The following is a 19,059-nucleotide window of genomic DNA, read 5'->3' as shown; positions in this document are numbered from 1 at the left end:
TTTGTTTTGTTTTTGTTCTATTTGTTGCTCACAAAAAGAGGTGTCTTTAAAAAAAAAAAAAAAAAAAGAGACAATAGTCCACAGAACCAAAATTACACGTTTGTAAAAAAAAACATCAACAGTTTTTGGAGTTTGCCCACTCCAGAGTCCCCCAGCTAGATAGGCCTACAGGTGAGGAGTCATTACTCCTGGCCAAACGTGCTGGATAGGCCTACAGGTGAGGAGTCATTACTCCTGGCCAAACGTGCTGGATAGGCCTACAGGTGAGGAGTCATTACTCCTGGCCAAACGTGCTGGATAGGCCTACAGGTGAGGAGTCATTACTCCAGGCCAAACTTGCTGGATAGGCCTACAGGTGAGGAGTCATTACTCCTGGCCAAACGTGCTGGATAGGCCTACAGGTGAGGAGTCATTACTCCTGGCCAAACGTGCTGGATAGGCCTACAGGTGAGGAGTCATTACTCCAGGCCAAACGTGCTGGATAGGCCTACAGGTGAGGAGTCATTACTCCAGGCCAAACGTGCTGGTCTCCTCCACAGCGATGAGCAGTTTCTCATAGAGCATCGTATAGGAAGGGTAGGGGGGTAGATCCAGACGGTTAAAGCATGTGTGAGCCCTGAAAGACAAGATTCAACAGCAACTGTTATTCTCAGGCACGTCTCTTTAAAGTTACCTGTCAAATCAGCTCAGTGAGGATATCTGATAAGCCCAGTTGATATTCTTGCCTCCCGCGGATTATACTTTAGGACAATGACTTGTCAATTGTAGACACACAAATCAACAAATGCATAAAACAGCTTATATAGATGCTGAAACATTAAACAGTAACAGTTCCTAAAACATTCACATGTACAGGTGAACATGTAGACATCGAGTCAATAAGAAGTTATTACACCAAAATTATAGATCATTTTTATAAATCATAAAATGTTCATATATCCTGTATAGGCACTGTCCTATAGTCAAGCATCCCCAACACTCTCACATGATTTTGACATTAACTCGAATAATGTTCACCAGTGGACCACCGGCTCACACATGGACCATGAATCCAGAGAAGCACTGAACTGTAAACCTCAGAACTCCCATTAAAAATGAATGTTATGAGGAGCAGAGGGGATATGAACACTGGACTACAGCTGAAACAGCAAATAGGGCATGACAATCTCCCGTGCTTAAAACAATACCGTAAAACCAACCTTCTCTGTCTGCTTTAGGATGGGGGGGGGGGGGGGGGGGGGGATGGTACATTGGTGGCATTTAAAATAGCATGCATGTAGGTCAGACTGCTTCCCCAGATTTCCTCAGGCATGACAGACCCAGACACAGACATGTTAGCATACTCTCAGTGTATGTGGGCTGTGTGTGTGTGTGTGTGTGTGTGTGTGTGTGTGTGTGTGTGCGTGTGCGTGTGCGTGTGCGTGTGCGTGTGTGTGCGTGCGTGCGTGCGTGCGAGGGAGCAAAAGAGTGGGAGTTTGTGTATGAGAGAGAGAGAGAGAGAGAGAGAGAGAGAGAGAGAGAGAGAGAGAGATGGTAAGTGGGAAGTGAGAGTGCATGAGTGAGGTTGTGTGTGTGAGTGTGTGTGTGTACATTTGGGTAACGCGGAGGAAGCCTCTTCTTTGTTAGAGAACTGTAACTCATCCATACTGGGGCTCCAGTGTCACTTGTGTTTGTGTGTGTGTCCAAACATACAGCTGTGTGTGGACAAGGTTTCACTGGGCGCGGTCACAGCATGCTTAGAGCACAAAGAGCCGATTAAGGCTAAAATCACTGGACCAGCACTGGACAGTTAGGGCCATTTTCTCCTTCAAAAGTAACGTATGCAAATGAAGCATGTTGTATTCTTTTTTTTTTTACCAACAAATAGTCGGAATATGCAAATGTGTTTAATTATGACGCATTTTCCATTTTCCAAAATGTCTGTGGTAAAAGGGAGTGCAGTCACCCCACCTGCCTTGGGGCCTGGGGTATCTGGGGCAATAACCCTGTCTCCTGAACACAACACAAACGAGCCAGACATGTTGGTGTGGCAGTCAGAACCCAAACTCTGGTCAGTCCCAACACCACAGAATGCCAGTAGGTCACAGTAGCCAGAGAGAAGCAGAGGGGCAGGGAATCCAAGGCGTACCTGGGCAGTGAGGTAATCTTGCCCCACTTCTCGATGCAGAAGCGGCGGAGGCCATTGCTGCCGCGCAGTGCAGTGAAGCCCTCGTAGGGCACGCTGGAGGTGCCCGTCACAAACTGGAGCAGACGCAGGCGCTGCTCATTATTAAAGCGCTCCACGGCTCCCCAGAACCACCGGATCACAATGTGCCCATCATGGTAGCCTGGAGCAGGGGAAGATCATATATATATCAGCATGTCTTATTATACTATGTTGTGTCATCTCATACCATTTAACAGATCATGTCACACCATATATCGCACACTACCATACCATATCTGACATATGGTATGTCTTATAATATTATGTTATTTCATCTCATACCATCACACTATATCACACTATACCCTACCATACTTTACCATGTAAACCATATAAACTTGAAAAATGGCAGGATTTAAGTTTATGATGTATTAGGTGTCATATGTAATAAGGGTATTCATAGTAATACATGTAATATTAATGTGCTGCACAATGTTACAGTAAAACATGGGCTGCCTGATTCTGACCTCCTCGGTACTCTGTGTTGTTCCTCCAGTCGTTCAGGTCGATCTCGGCTGTTCCTGCGATGACCAGTTCCAGCTCTCTGGCATCAAACACAGACACCAGCCGAGAGTCCACCACCTGCACAGAGACGGGGACAGAGACAGAGACAGAGAGACACAGAGCTCAGGACTCAGACCCCTGGCAGCTCACAGCCCAACAGCTACTGCACTGACCTCAGGCCTGCGCACAGGAGAGGAGAATGGACTGCCTAGAATGGGTAGAATATGCCATGTGTGTGGTGCCATGTGTGTGGCTTCAGTGGGTAGAATATACCATGTGTGTAGTGTCAGTGGGTAGAATATGCCATGTGTGTGGTGCCATGTGTGTGGTGTTAGTGGGTAGAATATACCATGAGTGTAGTGTCAGTGGGTAGAATATGCCATGTGTGTGGTGTTAGTGGGTAGAATATACCATGAGTGTAGTGTCAGTGGGTAGAATATGCCATGTGTGTGGTGCCATGTGTGTGGTGTTAGTGGGTAGAATATACCATGTGTGTAGTGTCAGTGGGTAGAATATGCCATGTGTGTGGTGCCATGTGTGTGGTGTTAGTGGGTAGAATATACCATGAGTGTAGTGTCAGTGGGTAGAATATGCCATGTGTGTGGTGTTGGTGGGTAGAATATGCCATGTGTGTGGTGCCATGTGTGTGGTGCCAGTGGCCCTGCTGCTATTTGCTGATATTTGCTGTTTCTCTTGAACACTAGTAACTATGGTGTATTAGCTACATTCACAGAGCCATCACCACACCACACTACGGGATTCAGAGAACTGCAGTCAGATTATGACAGATGTAGGTCACTGACTTAATTCAAACTGTGATCAGTTATGGAACTCTTCATTACAACAAATCCCAGAGAGTTTCAGTGTAATGTAATGTCCCTTGGCCCATCCTGACGTACCTCGTAGAAGCCTCTGACCAGCGCTTGCGTCTGCTGCACCACCCCTCGCTCCACCCTCCACTTCACCATTCGATCAATGTACTCCTTCTTGTTCTTCTCCGTCACCTGGATGTTTGCTCCGCCCGATTTCAGCTCCCTCTCCGTTACCTGTTACCACAGGAAGAGAAAGAGAAATTCATGTTTACATGTATTCATTTAGTAGAGCTATCCATCCGAAGCAATGAGAGTGCAGGACAGCATGCTGTACATCACATCAGCATGTGCCCAGGGGATCAAACCCATGGCGTTGGTGTGAGTAGCAATAAAGAGAATCAGCACACTTATAGAGCACAATGACCATTTGGGTTTTGGGTGACCTCTCACCTGACCGAAGACCTCCTCGTTGACAGTGAAGGTGAGGTCCAGGACTTCGGTGATGTCGTTGTCTTTCATCCACTGTAAACTCTGGTGGAACTCCTCATCCAGGTACTCCAGGTCACTGAGGTCAGTTGCTCTGATGATGAAAAGCAGCCCTCATGAAAGGTGTTGTGCCGTCTATATGTTGTGCTAATAGGCTATATGTTATGCTAATAGGCTATATGTTGTGCTTATAGGCTATATGTTGTGCTAATACGCTATATGTTGTGCAACTGCGTGGTTGGATTCACAGATCACATGATCTCAAGACAGCTCTTCAAATATCGATACAGTGTTTTCACATTTGATTATATGTTTAAGAACAAGTGTTTACACAAGTTAATAATTGCATTGACCTTATTCACATAAAAGAAAGTTTAAAGGACTAAGTGAATTTAACGATAAACTCACAGTCTGAGCAGGGCTTTGTAAAATGGTCGCGTGAAGAAGGCATCGAGCAGGTACTGGTGGATTAGGGCTAGACCAAGGATACGGCCGCTGAAACGGAACCTGGATACACACACACACACACACACACACACACACAAACCACAACACAAACAGAGATAAACACAATGATCTATATTTCCAGTTTGAACTTTCTCGAGCTACATCATCTATTTATGGAGAGTCTGAGAGTCACTTTGGACTCTTACGTTCAGAATAGGAACACATCCAATAAAAATAGCATGCCTCTCTACAATACACATAGACACACACAGGACACTCTGAACACTTTCTAACAGCATTCGGAAACCCTTTTGTTTGCTTTTCTTTTCACCCCGTGCACTAGCTCATACGACACTGTGGGAAAACTCGCTCTCATCGTCTGCCTCTTCCAAACAGGAAGCCTTTGTGTTTATGGGAAGGATGAGTGAGGGGCCTCACCATTCCAGATGGTTCTCCACAAAGGCGGACATGGGGCTGATCTGGACGGTGTAAGTGTCATTGGCGGAGTACTCAAACAGGCCGTAGTACGGGTTGAAGAGCTCCTGGGAGAGCAGGAAGAAGAACTCGCGTGACGGCCCGCTGTAGTCCAAACTGAAGGAAAGAAAAACAGCAACACTCCAGGATGTCAGACAACGAGACTCTTGAGATGAGATTTCACACATAAATTGCCAACATATTCATAAAATGCATGCAGTATACACAGCAACTATCTAGGAACATTAGGTAAATATGGTGAATTCTGAAAGATTAAATCAAAACCAGCGAACAAGCAGGAAAACAGAGAGGTTGTTTTTATTGAGGCCAGGCAGACTCCTACCCTTCCTCTCCGACAAACGTGATGTAGAGTTTGTTCCTCTGCAGTTCCTTCCGTGAGTAGGCCATCACCTGGTTAAAGGTGCCCTCCAGCAGGTGATCTCGCCTGACTATCAGCCTGAAACACAACATATGCCCACATGTACATATACATATACATAATATGTATACAAGTGTATGTGTATAATAATATAATTATTATCATACAAATACTCATACATCTACCTACACATATACACATATTATACACACACATAGACAAATACAACTTACATAACTCATTTGAACAATGTTCATTCATAAATAAACTTAACTGAGTGACCTGTATGGTTTTAGGACCCTATGGTTTTTCAGTGTCTCTGATATTCTTTCTGTGTTCGATGTGGGTTTCTTGGCACGGGTTTCTTACTTGATCTTTCCAGGGCCCTGGCCGTATCCTTTGGCTTCCAGCTTCCTGTAGAAGTTACGGAGTTTGGCCTCAAAGTCTCTGCGATAGGGGGCTGGTGCTCGCGCTCTTTGTGTACCTGACAAAAAGACACAAAAAAACTACAGATCAGAGGTGGATTCTCCTGCTTCAAGACACTGTCCTCTGCATTTATAACAAGAGGCTCAAGTTGACCACACAACCACACAAGAACAGTTTACACCAAGGGTCAAGAGGGGGATTAGCACTCTGAAAACACAACAGCATTTCTGTTGAGGAAAATGAGCTTCGAAAAAGATTGCCGGATGAAAAATACTGGGGAAAAATGAACACCGGGAGAGATATTCAACACCATGTTGAAGACTCCAGGAGAAATCAACAGCATGTTGCCTCTGGTCACAGGGACGTAAGCAGAGAGGGAATCTTGACATCCAAGACCAGGGAAAGGGAACACGAGACTCCACACGATGAAGTCTGAAGAGCAGATTCATGAGGGAAAGGTGGAAGGTTGGGGACATTCCACAGAGGTGGAGGATGGATCAGGTCGGTTAATCGGACGGGTAGGCAGAGCAGATTAAAGAGGACCCTGACCTGGTGAGCTATCGATAGGCAGACAGCAGGCTGGGAGCAGGGGCAGCCGCTCCTGAATGCCTTGCGTGCCCCAGGCAATAGCATGGATTCAGCAAAGTGAGTTACACAACACCTCCACTCCCAGTTTACACTCTGATGTTAACGTAGATCTACTGTACTCTACTGTATTATGCAATACATAAATAATAGAATAATGCATTGAACCTTGACCTTAGTATATGGAAAGTTAAATCATTAATATTGAGAGTGAAACAAATCTCTTATATTTTGGATAGACCAAAAATTATTCTAGGAACACTTCTAAGAAGTCCATGACACTAATGATTGGCCTCTAACAACAGTACTACATTATTCTCAAAGCTTGTGAAGTAAGTCAGCAGTCACACTCCACTAACCTGGTGAGTTCTGGGGTGAGGATCCTGGGGAACATCTGGGGGAGAAGCTGAAACTCGGGTGAAAGGTGGTCAAGGGGACGTAGGACATGATCTCCTCCTCGAACAGACTGTGGGCGCATAAACACTCATCAGAGAAACACGGGCAAAGCACGGGTGCAATAGCATTGTGGATGCTGTGGAAAACACCTCAAACTAAATCCCCCAAATGACATTAATCTTCGTCTCCCCTAAAACAATATAACACCTCTTCATGTAAAGGGGCTACTGAAGTGACCTCCTTAATCAGTTGATACGTGGTGAGCAACCCAATAATTATTCACAAACCTATTGAGATCTATTTGCGTTTCTGTTTAATAGTGCTATGTTGAGGTGGAATCGGCCATCTCTACTTTATGTGACTCTACCTCAGCAGCATGACCAGGTCAGCATCACAGGAGAGCTTTTCCAGTCTCTGAGTCCCCTCTGTGCGGATGTGGTGAACCTTCTCTCTACAAAAAAACAATGTATAAACACAAACACACACACACACACACACACACACACACACACACACACACACACACACACACACACACACACAGACATAACAGAAGTAGATCACAATTAGAGCTGCACTATATATTTAGCAAGCTTGTTCTCTTTTTAATCAATAGTTATCTCGAGGGTCTGCGATAGAAAAATCAAATTGCTTTTAAGCAATAAAAAAGGAAACATCAAAACTGCTCAATAAAATTGCGACAATGTAAGGAGAGACATACTGTATTTATTAAAACAAGCAACAAACAAGCAAGTGCGTACTTCAGCGAGTGATTCCGGGCAAAGCTCGGCTGCCGCTCCTGTAGCACCTCAAAGATGTTGGGTTGCCGTAGAAACACCACAATCTTATCATTGTAGGCTGAAGAGAAGAAGCAAGACAAACACACAGTCAGGTGTGGGTGAGTGTTGTAGAGAAAAAGGCTGTAACCTGTTTAAAGAATGACTACGGAGTCAACAAATAGCCTGGAATCTGGATTAAAAGTAAATGCAATCCAGCTCTATACCTCATGCACTGATTATATAGAGGTCAAAGGGTCAAATTCCTTGCACTAGTGTTTAGAGGTCCTCACACAATGGCTCGATCTCTGTCCTTCATGAGCTCGCCTTTACACTTAAATGCACCAGCTGCTCTCTACTATAATCTGAGATCACACCTCACCATGGCATGCCACTGGCTATGCTAATTACTGCACCCTGTTTGGCATGCCTCAGACATGCGTGACATGGGGTGACGTGACGTACCTAATGGCACTGGCTCCTGCTGGCTTTGGCTGCGTATGGCGGCCACAAGGCTGTTCCCCGGCCGCGTGAGCAGAGACACCCCACGACTGCGGGACACTTCAGATGCCTGAGGAGAAAAGGGAGAGAATGAATGAATGAATGAATGGATGAATGAATGAATGAATGGATGAATGAATGACTGCCAGGAGCTGACTGGGTCAAGTGGAACTGGGCCAGGGTCATTCCAGAGTAGAATTTTGGGACAATAAATGGGGATCAATGGAATGATATCGAATTGTAAGCGAACCAAGAATCACTTACACTAGTTTCCCAATCTGTGAATACACACACACACACACACGCACACACGTACGCACACACACACACACACACACACACACACACACACACACACACACACACACACACACACACACACACACACACACACACACACACACACACACACACACACACACACACACACGCGCGCGCCAGAGGTCTGTGCCATGTGCCAGGTCAAGCCCAGAGTTAGCTAGTGCGATTTGAGGAATCAACGCCTTAAATGAGAACTGGGTGGCAATGTGTGGCAGAGTTTCAGATGGATTAAATGATACTGTTGTTTCGCTGTTGATGTTTGTCAACATTTCATAGGGATAGCAAATACCAAATCATATGCATCATATGCAAGCTCTATGAGACTAAATAAAATAATGATTTACAAAAATGCTCAAATACCCACAAGCTTACAAACAAAACCAACTAATGTTTTGACTATATTGTCTGAGAATACAAATGAAATGGGCACATTAAACGCCTGCAGTGGTTTTACATTATTCCTCCTCTGGACATTTCACTTGATATAAATGGCCTGGAATTCTGTGAGTGGTAGTGTATCGTCATGCAGATAAAATGTATATCTCCAGGGGGATTCCTCAACCGTGCTGTGCATGCACATTCCTACATGCAGAGTTGCAGTTTTATTTCCTTGAGCCATCTTCTGGGTGAAAGGGCATGGACACACACACACACACACACACACACACACACACACACACACACACACACACACACACACACACACACACACACACACACACACACACACACAGACACACACGCACACACACACACACACCTCTCCTGCACTGTAGCTGCGTAGTCTCTGCAGATGCTGGCGATGTGTGAGATGATTGGGCAGCCTGCCGTTCTGCAGCGGGATACGGGGGTCTATGAAGGTGGTGGCACGGCTGTTATGGTCCACAAAGAACGACTGCAAGCACAGGAAGAACAGATCATAACACAGTAATCATCACATCGCCATCATGGCACTCCGGAAAATAACAACATTCGGCAGATATGTAATCTTTTTCGCCTTTTACGCTTCTATTTTGGCATGACATTTAGCCATCTGGCACATACTTTATATCCAATGCAACTTACACGTGACACATCAACCCAGCTGCAAACTAAAAAGACTCAAGTCTGGGATAGCTATTAAGAGTTATAACAAAATGGCCTTGCACTATGTTAAAATAATATACATTTCTCTGTGGATACATTGTGCCTAAATGAACACAAGACTGGAGACTAAACGCTTGGTGTTACAACCTTTCACTCTGGGTGCCCTGTTGTGTGTGAGACTGAGAGGGCAGAGTCGTGGGCGAGCACCTTTCCCTGTGGGGATACCGTGTGGGCAACAAGAGTCTCAATGAACTCAGATAGTGAGTAGTCAAGGCTTTTGGGGAGTGACGGCTTTCCCTGTGGGACCATTGCAACCCCAGGGGTCTACATAAATGAGAGTAACATACTGAGGATCTGGCTGAGTATCTGTCTCTGGGAAAACACCGTAGCAACAAAAGGTGAACTCAGACAGAGAATTAGTAAAGTTAGTGACGTTTTTTTGTCGTGAGAATATTACAGGATTCACAGGTGAGCACTCAACTGACACTGAAATGGGATCACTGTGAGCCTCTTGTATCTAAATGACCTCCGACAGGGAATAACTGGGCATTCTAAGTTCAGGCTAGTAGTATCTGTCCTTTTGGGAGCACTGTATTCAGCTTGTATCTAAATGAACACATACAGAGAGTTCTGGGTGAATGCCTGTCCCTATGGAAACACTGTGCCATCGAGAGGGGAACTCATATTGAGTTATTGAGTTTCTGGGCAAGTAGTACCTTGCCCTGAGGGTCTGTCTTGATCTCCCATCCCCGTGGAAGCTCCAGTTGGGCGTCGGCAAACTTGTTGAGGAAGGTGACCAGATCGCGGTTGTGCTGGTAGCGCTCGAAGTTACGAGCGTCTCGCCGGATCTTCAGGATCATGTGTTTGAGGCAGGAGCTGTTGGTGAACATCCGGTAAGCACCCTGTTTCAAAGATTCACAACAGAGAGAGAGAGAGAGAGAGAGAGAGAGAGAGAGAGAGAGAGAGAAATCAAACATGAGTTTGTTGCTCAAGGATACATGGAGGCAGTTTCATAACTGAAATATTAACATGCGTAGAGAAAGTCAAAGTAAAATAATCAGTCCCATTAATCATACATTTTAGTGCATTACATATACTGTCAAACACACAGACGTGAGCATCGTGTGCACAGTGCAGAGGCCAGACACACACAGACGTGAGCATCGTGTGCACAGTGCCGAGGCACTCACATAGTTGGCATGGAGAACAGTGAAGAACTCTGGGTGGGTGATAAATTTGACGGCCGGACTCTGGAGCAGCTGGGTGATCTTCTGACAGTGGCCTGGAGAGCAGGGTGTATCCCTTCTCGACTCTGCAGCACATACATCACATAAACACATGTGTCTCTTAGCATGTTGTGTGCAAGCACACACACACACACACACACACAAACATCACATAAACACATGTGTCTCTTTGCATGTTGTGTGCAAACACACACACACACACACACACAAGCATCACATAAACACATGTGTCTCTTAGCATGTTGTGTGCAAACACACACACACACACACACACAAACATCACATAAACACATGTGTCTCTTTGCATGTTGTGTGCAAACACACACACACACACACACACACACACACACACACACACACACACACACACACACACACACACACACACACACACACACACACACACACACACACAGTACATTCACAAGAGGACGGAGATGGAGAGCAAAGTGTTTACCATGGGCGAGTGGTGGTGAGTCAGTCTCACTGTTGCCCGCTGTCTCGCCTCTGGAGCTGTTTCCCTCTTCGTCTCTCCTCTCTGTTGCCATGGTTCTCTGAATTGTTTGATACCTGGCAACAGCAGATTTCAAAACATAAATATAACTCTGTGAGAGAAGATGCATCCTACTATGACTGTCACCTATCTATCACACTGTTTCAGCGCAAGATGCAATGAGAGCGTAAGAGACAATGCATTCATGCACTCATCTCATCACTCATACACACCCATACACACACACACACGCGTGCACACACACACACACTAATGCATACTCTCTATCCCACTTCCTCTTTCTCTCTCTATCCTAGGCTCTCTCTCTCTCTCTCTGAGACACCCTAGCCACAGAGAGCAGCCCCCCCCCCCCCCCCCGCCCTCTGAGGGGTCCATTACGGTCCTGTCTAATGGGGAAATGATGCTCTTGTGGATGCGCTGTAGCCCACTTCCCCATCAACCAGAGGCCCACATGAACCACTTCTATCACAAAACAGGGCCGCAACCAGGATTTGAAAATCAGTGAGGTTTGGGTGGGTGGGAAAGCAGTTAAGAATGTTCTTCTGCATATAAAGACTATTTTACTTCTGACTTAGATCCTGTATGTGTGTGTTGTGTAACCTACATACGTCATGCAGTTTCTTCAGTTCTTGGCTAGCAGAAGAAACATATAGTACCGATTGTACCATAGTGCTTCTTTTGACTGGTCTCTTCCTCTGTTCTATTTCTTTTTTTTTTGATTGGCCGGTGTTAAATTAGACCATATTATCAATGTATCAATAATTGACTTTAGCTGAGAAGGATGAATGTGTTCATTATTATTATGCAACAATACTTAGGCCTAACAGTTTGCTGGTTGAATAGGCCTAGGCTACTTGCATCTGCAAATTTGTTTTGAAATGTTTCATATTGTATACTTGTTCTTGATACTGTGCAGGTTATTTTTCTTACCAATGACGTTGTGTGAAATGCTACTATGAATGACATAACCTACCCCCCATCATGACCGGTGTTCGCATATTTCATACCATAGCTTGTCCATCTCTCAACTCCCACGTGCAACATGCACTAAATAACACGTTCTACGTGCAGACAGAAATGAGAAATTCTCTATTGTTCATTCAGTTGTATTTAGCTTCAAAGTGTATTTTTGAATCGACCTCATGGCTGGTTACGGACATGAACCAGAATGCTGAAGGAGAATACTGAGCAGCAGGAACCAGTGGTCTGCCAGGCCCAGTCCTGATCTCTCACTTTGTAAAAGTGTTCAGCTCTCATTTGGCCATTTAGGCCTACTATTTGATAATTACAATAACAGAACATATACATTCCTATTAATTCACATTTTATAGTAAATATAAATTTTAATATAGTAATGTAAGGCGTCCTGACGTCTATGTTATGTTTTTTTTAAGTTGCCATTTTCCTTAACTTTGTCTTAGTTGTTTACTATATTATAACTGACACCTGTATTTCTCTGTTATCTGACTTTGTAAAATACAGTACAGTTTGACCCAAATACTAGTTCTGTCATTTGAACGTTTATTTTACATTTTTAATTGTCTTTTGTCTTCTCTCCAGCAGGGGGCGTGAGCATGTCTATGTGCTGAGTGGGCCCAGCCTGAGGCATGGGGAAGTCACACTCTCAGTCCGGAAACATGTGGGGGCTCTGAGTCAAAGGCATATGACACCTCATCACTAAATTAAGCAGAAACCGCCCAGCACGTCTGGTTAGACAGCCTCTCAGGACCTGCCACTGTTAAATGGCTTTCCTGTGGCTTTTACGAATGTTTATGCAGTTACGGACTTTAATGTATGTAGACGTTGTGTATGAAACCCTCATGCACATAAACATGCCTCATAAACAAATAATACACAGCTTACTGGCACTTCATCACTAAATTGAGCAGAAAACTCCCAGAGCACATCTAACTAGACGCCGTCTCTCAACTCCAGAACCTGCCACTGTAGCATGAATTCTCTGCTGCTTTTATGGATGTTTATGTAGTGCAGCTTGAATTGACACTCGGTATGAAACCATCGTTGCACATAAACTTGCCTAGTCTAAACACAGCTTACTGACAGTTCATAAGAACACTGAGCAAAAAACATACCTTACTTAAACAATTAATGCACAACTTCATCAGCTAGTCTCTCACTCTTCACACTGTACAGCGCATAGTTTAGTTCCAAAACAATAAGGCACAGACTTCACATGTAGCTTTTTGAAGTACTGTACCATCCTCTCTTCTAGTGTCTACACACAACCCTAATAGGCTGACCTAAGTGTAATACAGAGTGTCGTTTTGTGTTTATGTCACAGAAAATGACACTCTCTTTTCAGTAGTGTATCTTGCCATCCTCACAGGGTTGAAATACTGTTTCTAAATGGCACCTTCCGGGAGTATGGCTGGATAGATGGGTGGATAGATAGATAGATAGATAGACAGATTGATAGCCATACGTGTGTATAGACACATACACGTATGTGTTTTGTCCTGATGAACCTTGTCACCGTGTCTCAATCTTTCCACTCATCTCTAGATGTGGCATCGCCTCCACCTGCCCATCCCACATCAAGCCGCTTCTGCTGAAGATGGTTATCTAATTCAGCCTCCACCTGCCCATCCCACATCAAGCCGCTTCAGCTGAATATGGTTATCTAATTCAGCCTCCACCTGCCCATCCCACATCAAGCCGCTTCTGCTGAAGATGGTTATCTAATTCAGCCTCCACCTGCCCATCCCACATCAAGCCGCTTCTGCTGAAGATGGTTATCCTCCATCTGCCCATCCCACATCAAGCCGCTTCTGCTGAAGATGGTTATCTAATTCAGCTGAAGCAACCCACATGAGCAGCTCATGCTGTCTGAGACAGAGACAGATAGAGAGGGAGAGGTAGGTAGATAGATAGATAGATAGATAAAGAGATAGAAGCAGAAGAGAGAACTAGAGGTGGAGAGATAATCAGAGATAGAGAGAGATAGAAAAGGCGAGAAAGAGAGAGAAGACGCCTAGGTAGAGAGGAAGCGATGTAAAGATAGATAGAGAGTGGGAGAGAAAAGTACAGAACTAGAGAAAGCGAGAGAGATGTCCCCCCCCCCACGTTTTTTCACACCTCCCACGTTTCCCAACCCCAGCCCCCCCCCCCCACACCTCCTGTTGAGCTGCTCCATCTGCTGGACGGAGCCGGAGCGGCGAAGGCCGTCTGGAGTGGCAGCGGTCGTGGGCCTCTGCCAGGTGGTGTTGCGGTTGATGTGGTCCACGTAGAAAACCCGGCCGTGGCTGTCGATACGTGCCTCCCAGTCTAAAAGCACACACACACACACACACACACACACACACACACACACACACACACACACACACACACACACACACACACACACACACACACACACACACACACACACACACACACACACACACACACACACACACACACACACTGCATTTCCCAGAAACTGAACCAGATCAGCTACATGCTGGACAACAACACTACGCACTGTACATGCTAAATGTATCACACTTTTTGTGACAGTTGTGACTGTTTGTCATGACAAATGCTTAACTGATGTGCTGTGGTGTGTGTCTGTAAAGCCGACTGTGTGAAGTGTTTTTGAAAAAGTGGACATGCACAACATTGTGGTGTGAAAATGGTTGTTAAAAACTGTTACTGAGTAATGTACTGTAATGTACTGTAATATTCATAACATGTAGAACATACAACAAACATATCACAAAAATCACTCAGAGAGTGCCTGACCAATGAAAAACATGTCATCCTAGAGTGGGTAAGCTATGGGGTGTGTGTGAGAGGGACAGAGAGAGAGAAAGGACTGCGTCTTACTGGGTGGGAGAGGCTCGTCGATGGTTGGGTAATGGTGGGGATCAGGCCGTAGAGCCGGGAGCTGACTGACTGCTGGGTGACTACAGGGCAAAGGACAATCACCTGAGGGAGAGAGAGAGAGAGAGAGAGAGAGAGAGTAGAGAAAAAAAGAGTGAGAGAGAGAACAGAGAGCGAGAGAGGGACAGAGAGAGAAAGAGAGAGAGAGAGAGAAATTGTGCTTAACACTTGTTTATTGACACAGTATTCTGAGGGTGTAATAGATCCTATATTGGATGTTCTCATGTATTGAGAGGTAGTTGAGGTAATGAGAGAAAGGGTAGAGAGTGAGAAAGACAGAGTGACAAAAGAGTGTCAGATAACACGCAGAGAGTCAAGTCAAGTCAATTTAAGTCATACAGCTCTACAGGAGTAACATATAAATGAAAGTTTATAGAAATGAAAGTTATAAATGAAAGTTAAAAGAGTGTGCTATCAGACTCATCATGCTTCTACTCACGTCCAGTCCTGCTGCTGGGCCCCGCCACAGGTGACACCCCATTACCCACACTGCTCTGGGGGCTCTGGACCTGGGTGGAGGGGGCCTCCTCCCACTGCGGCCGTCCGTCCCCTGGCTCCCTGCACTGGGCCCCCAGCCCATGGTCCGAGTCGGAGTCCAGGACACCGTTGACAAGCCGGGCCCCATCTTCATCATAGTCCTCCTCCTCCTCCTCCTCCTCCTCCTGAGAGGAGAAGACGGTGCTGTTGGAGCAGCGTGCGCTGTCGAGTGACAGGGCTCTCCCATGGGCACCGCCCAGTGCGCCTTGAGCCGCGTGACTGCAGCAGGGCACGGGACTCAGCTCTTCCTCACTCTCCCCTCCTCCTCCTCCTCCTCCTCCTCCTGAGGCCCCAGAGGTGCCGCCAGTGCCCTGTGTGTCCAGTGGCCGGCCATCTCTGTCCAGCTGGTGGATGAGGTCGGAGAGACGCTCCACTGAGCGGCTGCGGGGCAGCGTCCTGCGGGGGCACGGCGTGCCGTTGGGCGAGAGCGGGGCGTGGGGCTCCAGCACCACATCGTCATCATCATCCTCTTCGTCATCATCTTCCTCCTCTTCCTCCTGGCTCCCCGCTGGCTTCTGCTGGTTGTGGTTGGTGTTGGTGGTGTGGTTGTTGTCGTGGGTTTCGACCAGGTCCTGTTCGTGGGCGGAGGGCAGGCTGTGGAGCAGCCGGTGGATGCGAATGTAGTGCGAGCGCGGCGTCTCGGGCTCGCCGCACGCCGAGGCGATCACCGTCTCCAGCTCGGACACGGGCAGCGAGCAGGGCCGCGGCTTCCTCCGGGGTGTGGTGCGCACGCGCAGCGAGCAGACCTCCTCCGGCTCCACCTCCCCTCCGTCCATCTCCTCCACCTCCTGATGGAGCTGCTGCTGCTGCTGCTCTGTCACTGGCTCCAGCAAGGCCTCAGCTCCGCAGCTTGTACCTGCTTCTGCCTGCTCTTCTGATGCTGGTGCCAGTGCTGTCAGTGGCATCGCTCCATTGCTACCCTCCTGAGCAGCTCCAGCAGCAGCAGCAGCAGCAGCAGCAGCCTCAGGCTCCTCTCCTCCCACTTCCATTGCCTCAGCAGGTGCTGCCTCACTTCCACACTCCTGCTCCCACGAGGGGGTTGCCACAGCCTCGCTCCCCAGGCATCTCTCTCCTATCTGGGGCTTTGTTTCATCCTGTCCCCTGGGGCTTCTCCTCTCCTCCTCCACCTCCCCCACTCCTCCCTGATCCTCCCTCTCCTGCTGTCGCTGGCTCTGTTGCTCCTCATGGGCCTCTGCAGGGCCTGATGCCCCCCCTGGCGCAGATGCGGACACAGACACCGGTTCTGTGTCCATGGGGATATCGGGCCCGCCCTCAGGCTCCCCGTCCAGTGGTAGCTCTGGAGCTGCCTGGTCCAGGCTGATGGCATCCTCGGTCTGGGGGGAGCGCCGTGGAGCTCCTGTCTCCTCCTCCTCCTGTCCGTCCTCCTCCCTCTCGCTCACCTCTAATACGGTTGCACACTCAAGCTCCGTGCTCAGGGACATGTCCTCATCATCTGTGGACACACACACACACACACACACACACACACACACACAGAGAGAGAGAGCATGATGAAGGCCTGTGCATTGAGAATAGGAAATTATACTCAAGGATACTCAAGGATCAATTATGTTGTTATTCATATAAAATTACTTTCAGAGCATATTCACAATCCATAAAAAAGTGTCACAGCCACACAGAGAAGCAATATTTATACATGGATGGATGGTACAGACAAAATATAACAGTGGACACCTGAACTGCTATTGATACTATTTAAGATTTGACCATTGGGACACAGCCAGCTAAGTAATTAGCCAATTGTATCTCTTTCTTTTTGTGAGAGGAATAGAGACAGACATACATAGAGAAAGAAAGCTTGAAAAAAGCTTGAACCTGGGTGATTTGAGGAGTTGATCTCAAATCTGAACTGTAGTTGACCGCTGACATGCTCCGTGGGTAACCTACGGCCCAGCGAGTAACTGACAACCCGATCCCTTCAGGGAGCACATAGGGATGGAGAGCAGGAGGAAGGACGAGAAGTGCAAGAGAGAAGAGAAGAAAAGAGGAGGGAAGGGAAGAGGAGAGAAGAAAGGAGGAAGCAGGGTGAACAACAAGCAGATTGAGACTGACATTAGCCATGGTGAAATCATTTTAGCAGCAAAGCCCCTTTCCTCTCTTCCTCTTTCAATTGCCATTCAGCCCAGATCCGGGTGACCTTCAGAGCTCCAGTGACTCATTAGCATACATTATCAGGCAAAAACAGCCTTAATATCCAGCCTGGCATTAAATAACTCTTCAGGTCAGATACAAGAGATACTATCGCATTAAATTGACACACCGCCCCCACATTTTTTGACTCTAATGTGTTTACTGAATGAAGTCTCTTTTACATTTACAAACATATCTCTCTTGAGCGCATACCCGATAGCGTGCTTCTCCAGCAGTCTCTGGACGGGCATGGACAGCTTTCCCAGGAAGCGCTTGATGATGGGGCGGCTTTTGGCAAATTTGTCCTTCACCTCGATCTCCAGGACATCCGTGGGCAGAGAGACGAAACTAAACCGCTGAGACAGAGAGAGACAGAGAGAGAGAGAGAGGGAGAGAGAGAGAGAGATGGGACAAAAGAAAACAATAACAAATTGAATATTATTATTATTATTATTATTATTATTAATAATAATAATACAACAGAGAGACAGAGGGAGAGAGAGAGAGAGAAAGAGAGACAGGGACAAAAACAGGAATGAGAGAGGGAATGTGGAGAAAAGCGAAACCAATAAAGAAGTGACTATTAAAGGGATAAAGCAAATCCTCACACCAGGGCAAGCTTATTACTGAGGAGGCTGACGCTCCCATTCCCATTCCCATGTCTAACTTCATGGAAACAGCTGTGGTGCTGAAAATAATAACAGTGCATGAAGACCCTGTGGCTGCTGTCCCGGGTGCTGAACTTGTATTTTCCAATTAACTATTACGCTTCCTTACTTAGCAAACTCCATTATGACAAATGTATAGAACAGAGGTGAGGAACACATTTGTTATCAGGATATATGCTTGAGAACCGGGCCATTGACCTTGCTGGTGAAAGCAGTTCGGCTACAGGGAACTATACACACTCAAACTGTCCATGCTCTGAGATGGATGTGGTGGCCATTTTTTAACCCAACATGGCTGTCTGTGTGTGTGTGTATGTGAAAAAGGTGCCAGTGTGTGATTTGTAACGTCTACGCTGTGTTTGATCTGCAGTGACAGACGAGAAAACATCTCCATCTAGATTGTGATCTCTGGATCTCACTCTGTGTGTGTGTGTGTGTGTGTGTGTGTGTGTGTGTGTGTGTGTGCACCTAAGAGTCAGTGTGCGTGTGTGTGTATCTGGGTGATGAATTTCAGCTAGCTGCACATTCATAAAAGCCTCTTTTTACTATGCAATAACAAGTATAGTACTACAATTGCAAGCTATTTTGTCGATATGTACGTTTGGCTCAGAATGAATATATACTGTTTTCTTTTGAAGATGTGCTAATTATCTTAATA

At 46.4% G+C, this 19,059-nt stretch overlaps 1 protein-coding gene across 4 annotated transcripts in view; it reads right to left on the bottom strand.

The window, feature by feature from the left end:
- Positions 1-343: 343 nt before the first annotated feature.
- Positions 344-19,059, bottom strand: part of hecw1b (HECT, C2 and WW domain containing E3 ubiquitin protein ligase 1b) — a 37,238-nt gene continuing 18,522 nt past the window's right edge. For 3 of the 4 annotated variants that reach the window (XM_031559669.2, XM_031559670.2, XM_031559667.2), the window contains 23 exons: positions 17,947-18,089; positions 17,419-17,519; positions 15,485-17,035; positions 14,989-15,090; positions 14,295-14,445; positions 11,104-11,216; positions 10,590-10,711; positions 10,116-10,301; positions 9,074-9,208; positions 7,957-8,062; positions 7,477-7,573; positions 7,083-7,166; positions 6,679-6,785; positions 6,284-6,343; positions 5,678-5,792; positions 5,273-5,386; positions 4,894-5,046; positions 4,417-4,515; positions 3,973-4,102; positions 3,610-3,756; positions 2,674-2,788; positions 2,129-2,327; positions 344-616 (listed from right to left, as the gene is read on the bottom strand). In XM_031559669.2, the coding sequence (XP_031415529.1) occupies positions 505-616; positions 2,129-2,327; positions 2,674-2,788; positions 3,610-3,756; positions 3,973-4,102; positions 4,417-4,515; positions 4,894-5,046; positions 5,273-5,386; positions 5,678-5,792; positions 6,284-6,343; positions 6,679-6,785; positions 7,083-7,166; positions 7,477-7,573; positions 7,957-8,062; positions 9,074-9,208; positions 10,116-10,301; positions 10,590-10,711; positions 11,104-11,216; positions 14,295-14,445; positions 14,989-15,090; positions 15,485-17,035; positions 17,419-17,519; positions 17,947-18,089 (4,242 nt within the window). In that variant the 3' untranslated portion in view covers positions 344-504. The remainder of the gene's footprint in view (positions 617-2,128; positions 2,328-2,673; positions 2,789-3,609; positions 3,757-3,972; positions 4,103-4,416; positions 4,516-4,893; positions 5,047-5,272; positions 5,387-5,677; positions 5,793-6,283; positions 6,344-6,678; positions 6,786-7,082; positions 7,167-7,476; positions 7,574-7,956; positions 8,063-9,073; positions 9,209-10,115; positions 10,302-10,589; positions 10,712-11,103; positions 11,217-14,294; positions 14,446-14,988; positions 15,091-15,484; positions 17,036-17,418; positions 17,520-17,946; positions 18,090-19,059) is intronic. The other variant, XM_031559668.2, reaches the window with a different exon arrangement.

The sequence above is a fragment of the Clupea harengus genome, chromosome 22 (genome assembly GCF_900700415.2).
Source record: "Clupea harengus chromosome 22, Ch_v2.0.2, whole genome shotgun sequence".
Taxonomy (NCBI): Eukaryota; Metazoa; Chordata; class Actinopteri; order Clupeiformes; family Clupeidae; genus Clupea; species Clupea harengus.
This window is presented reverse-complemented; position numbering and strand designations above follow the sequence as displayed.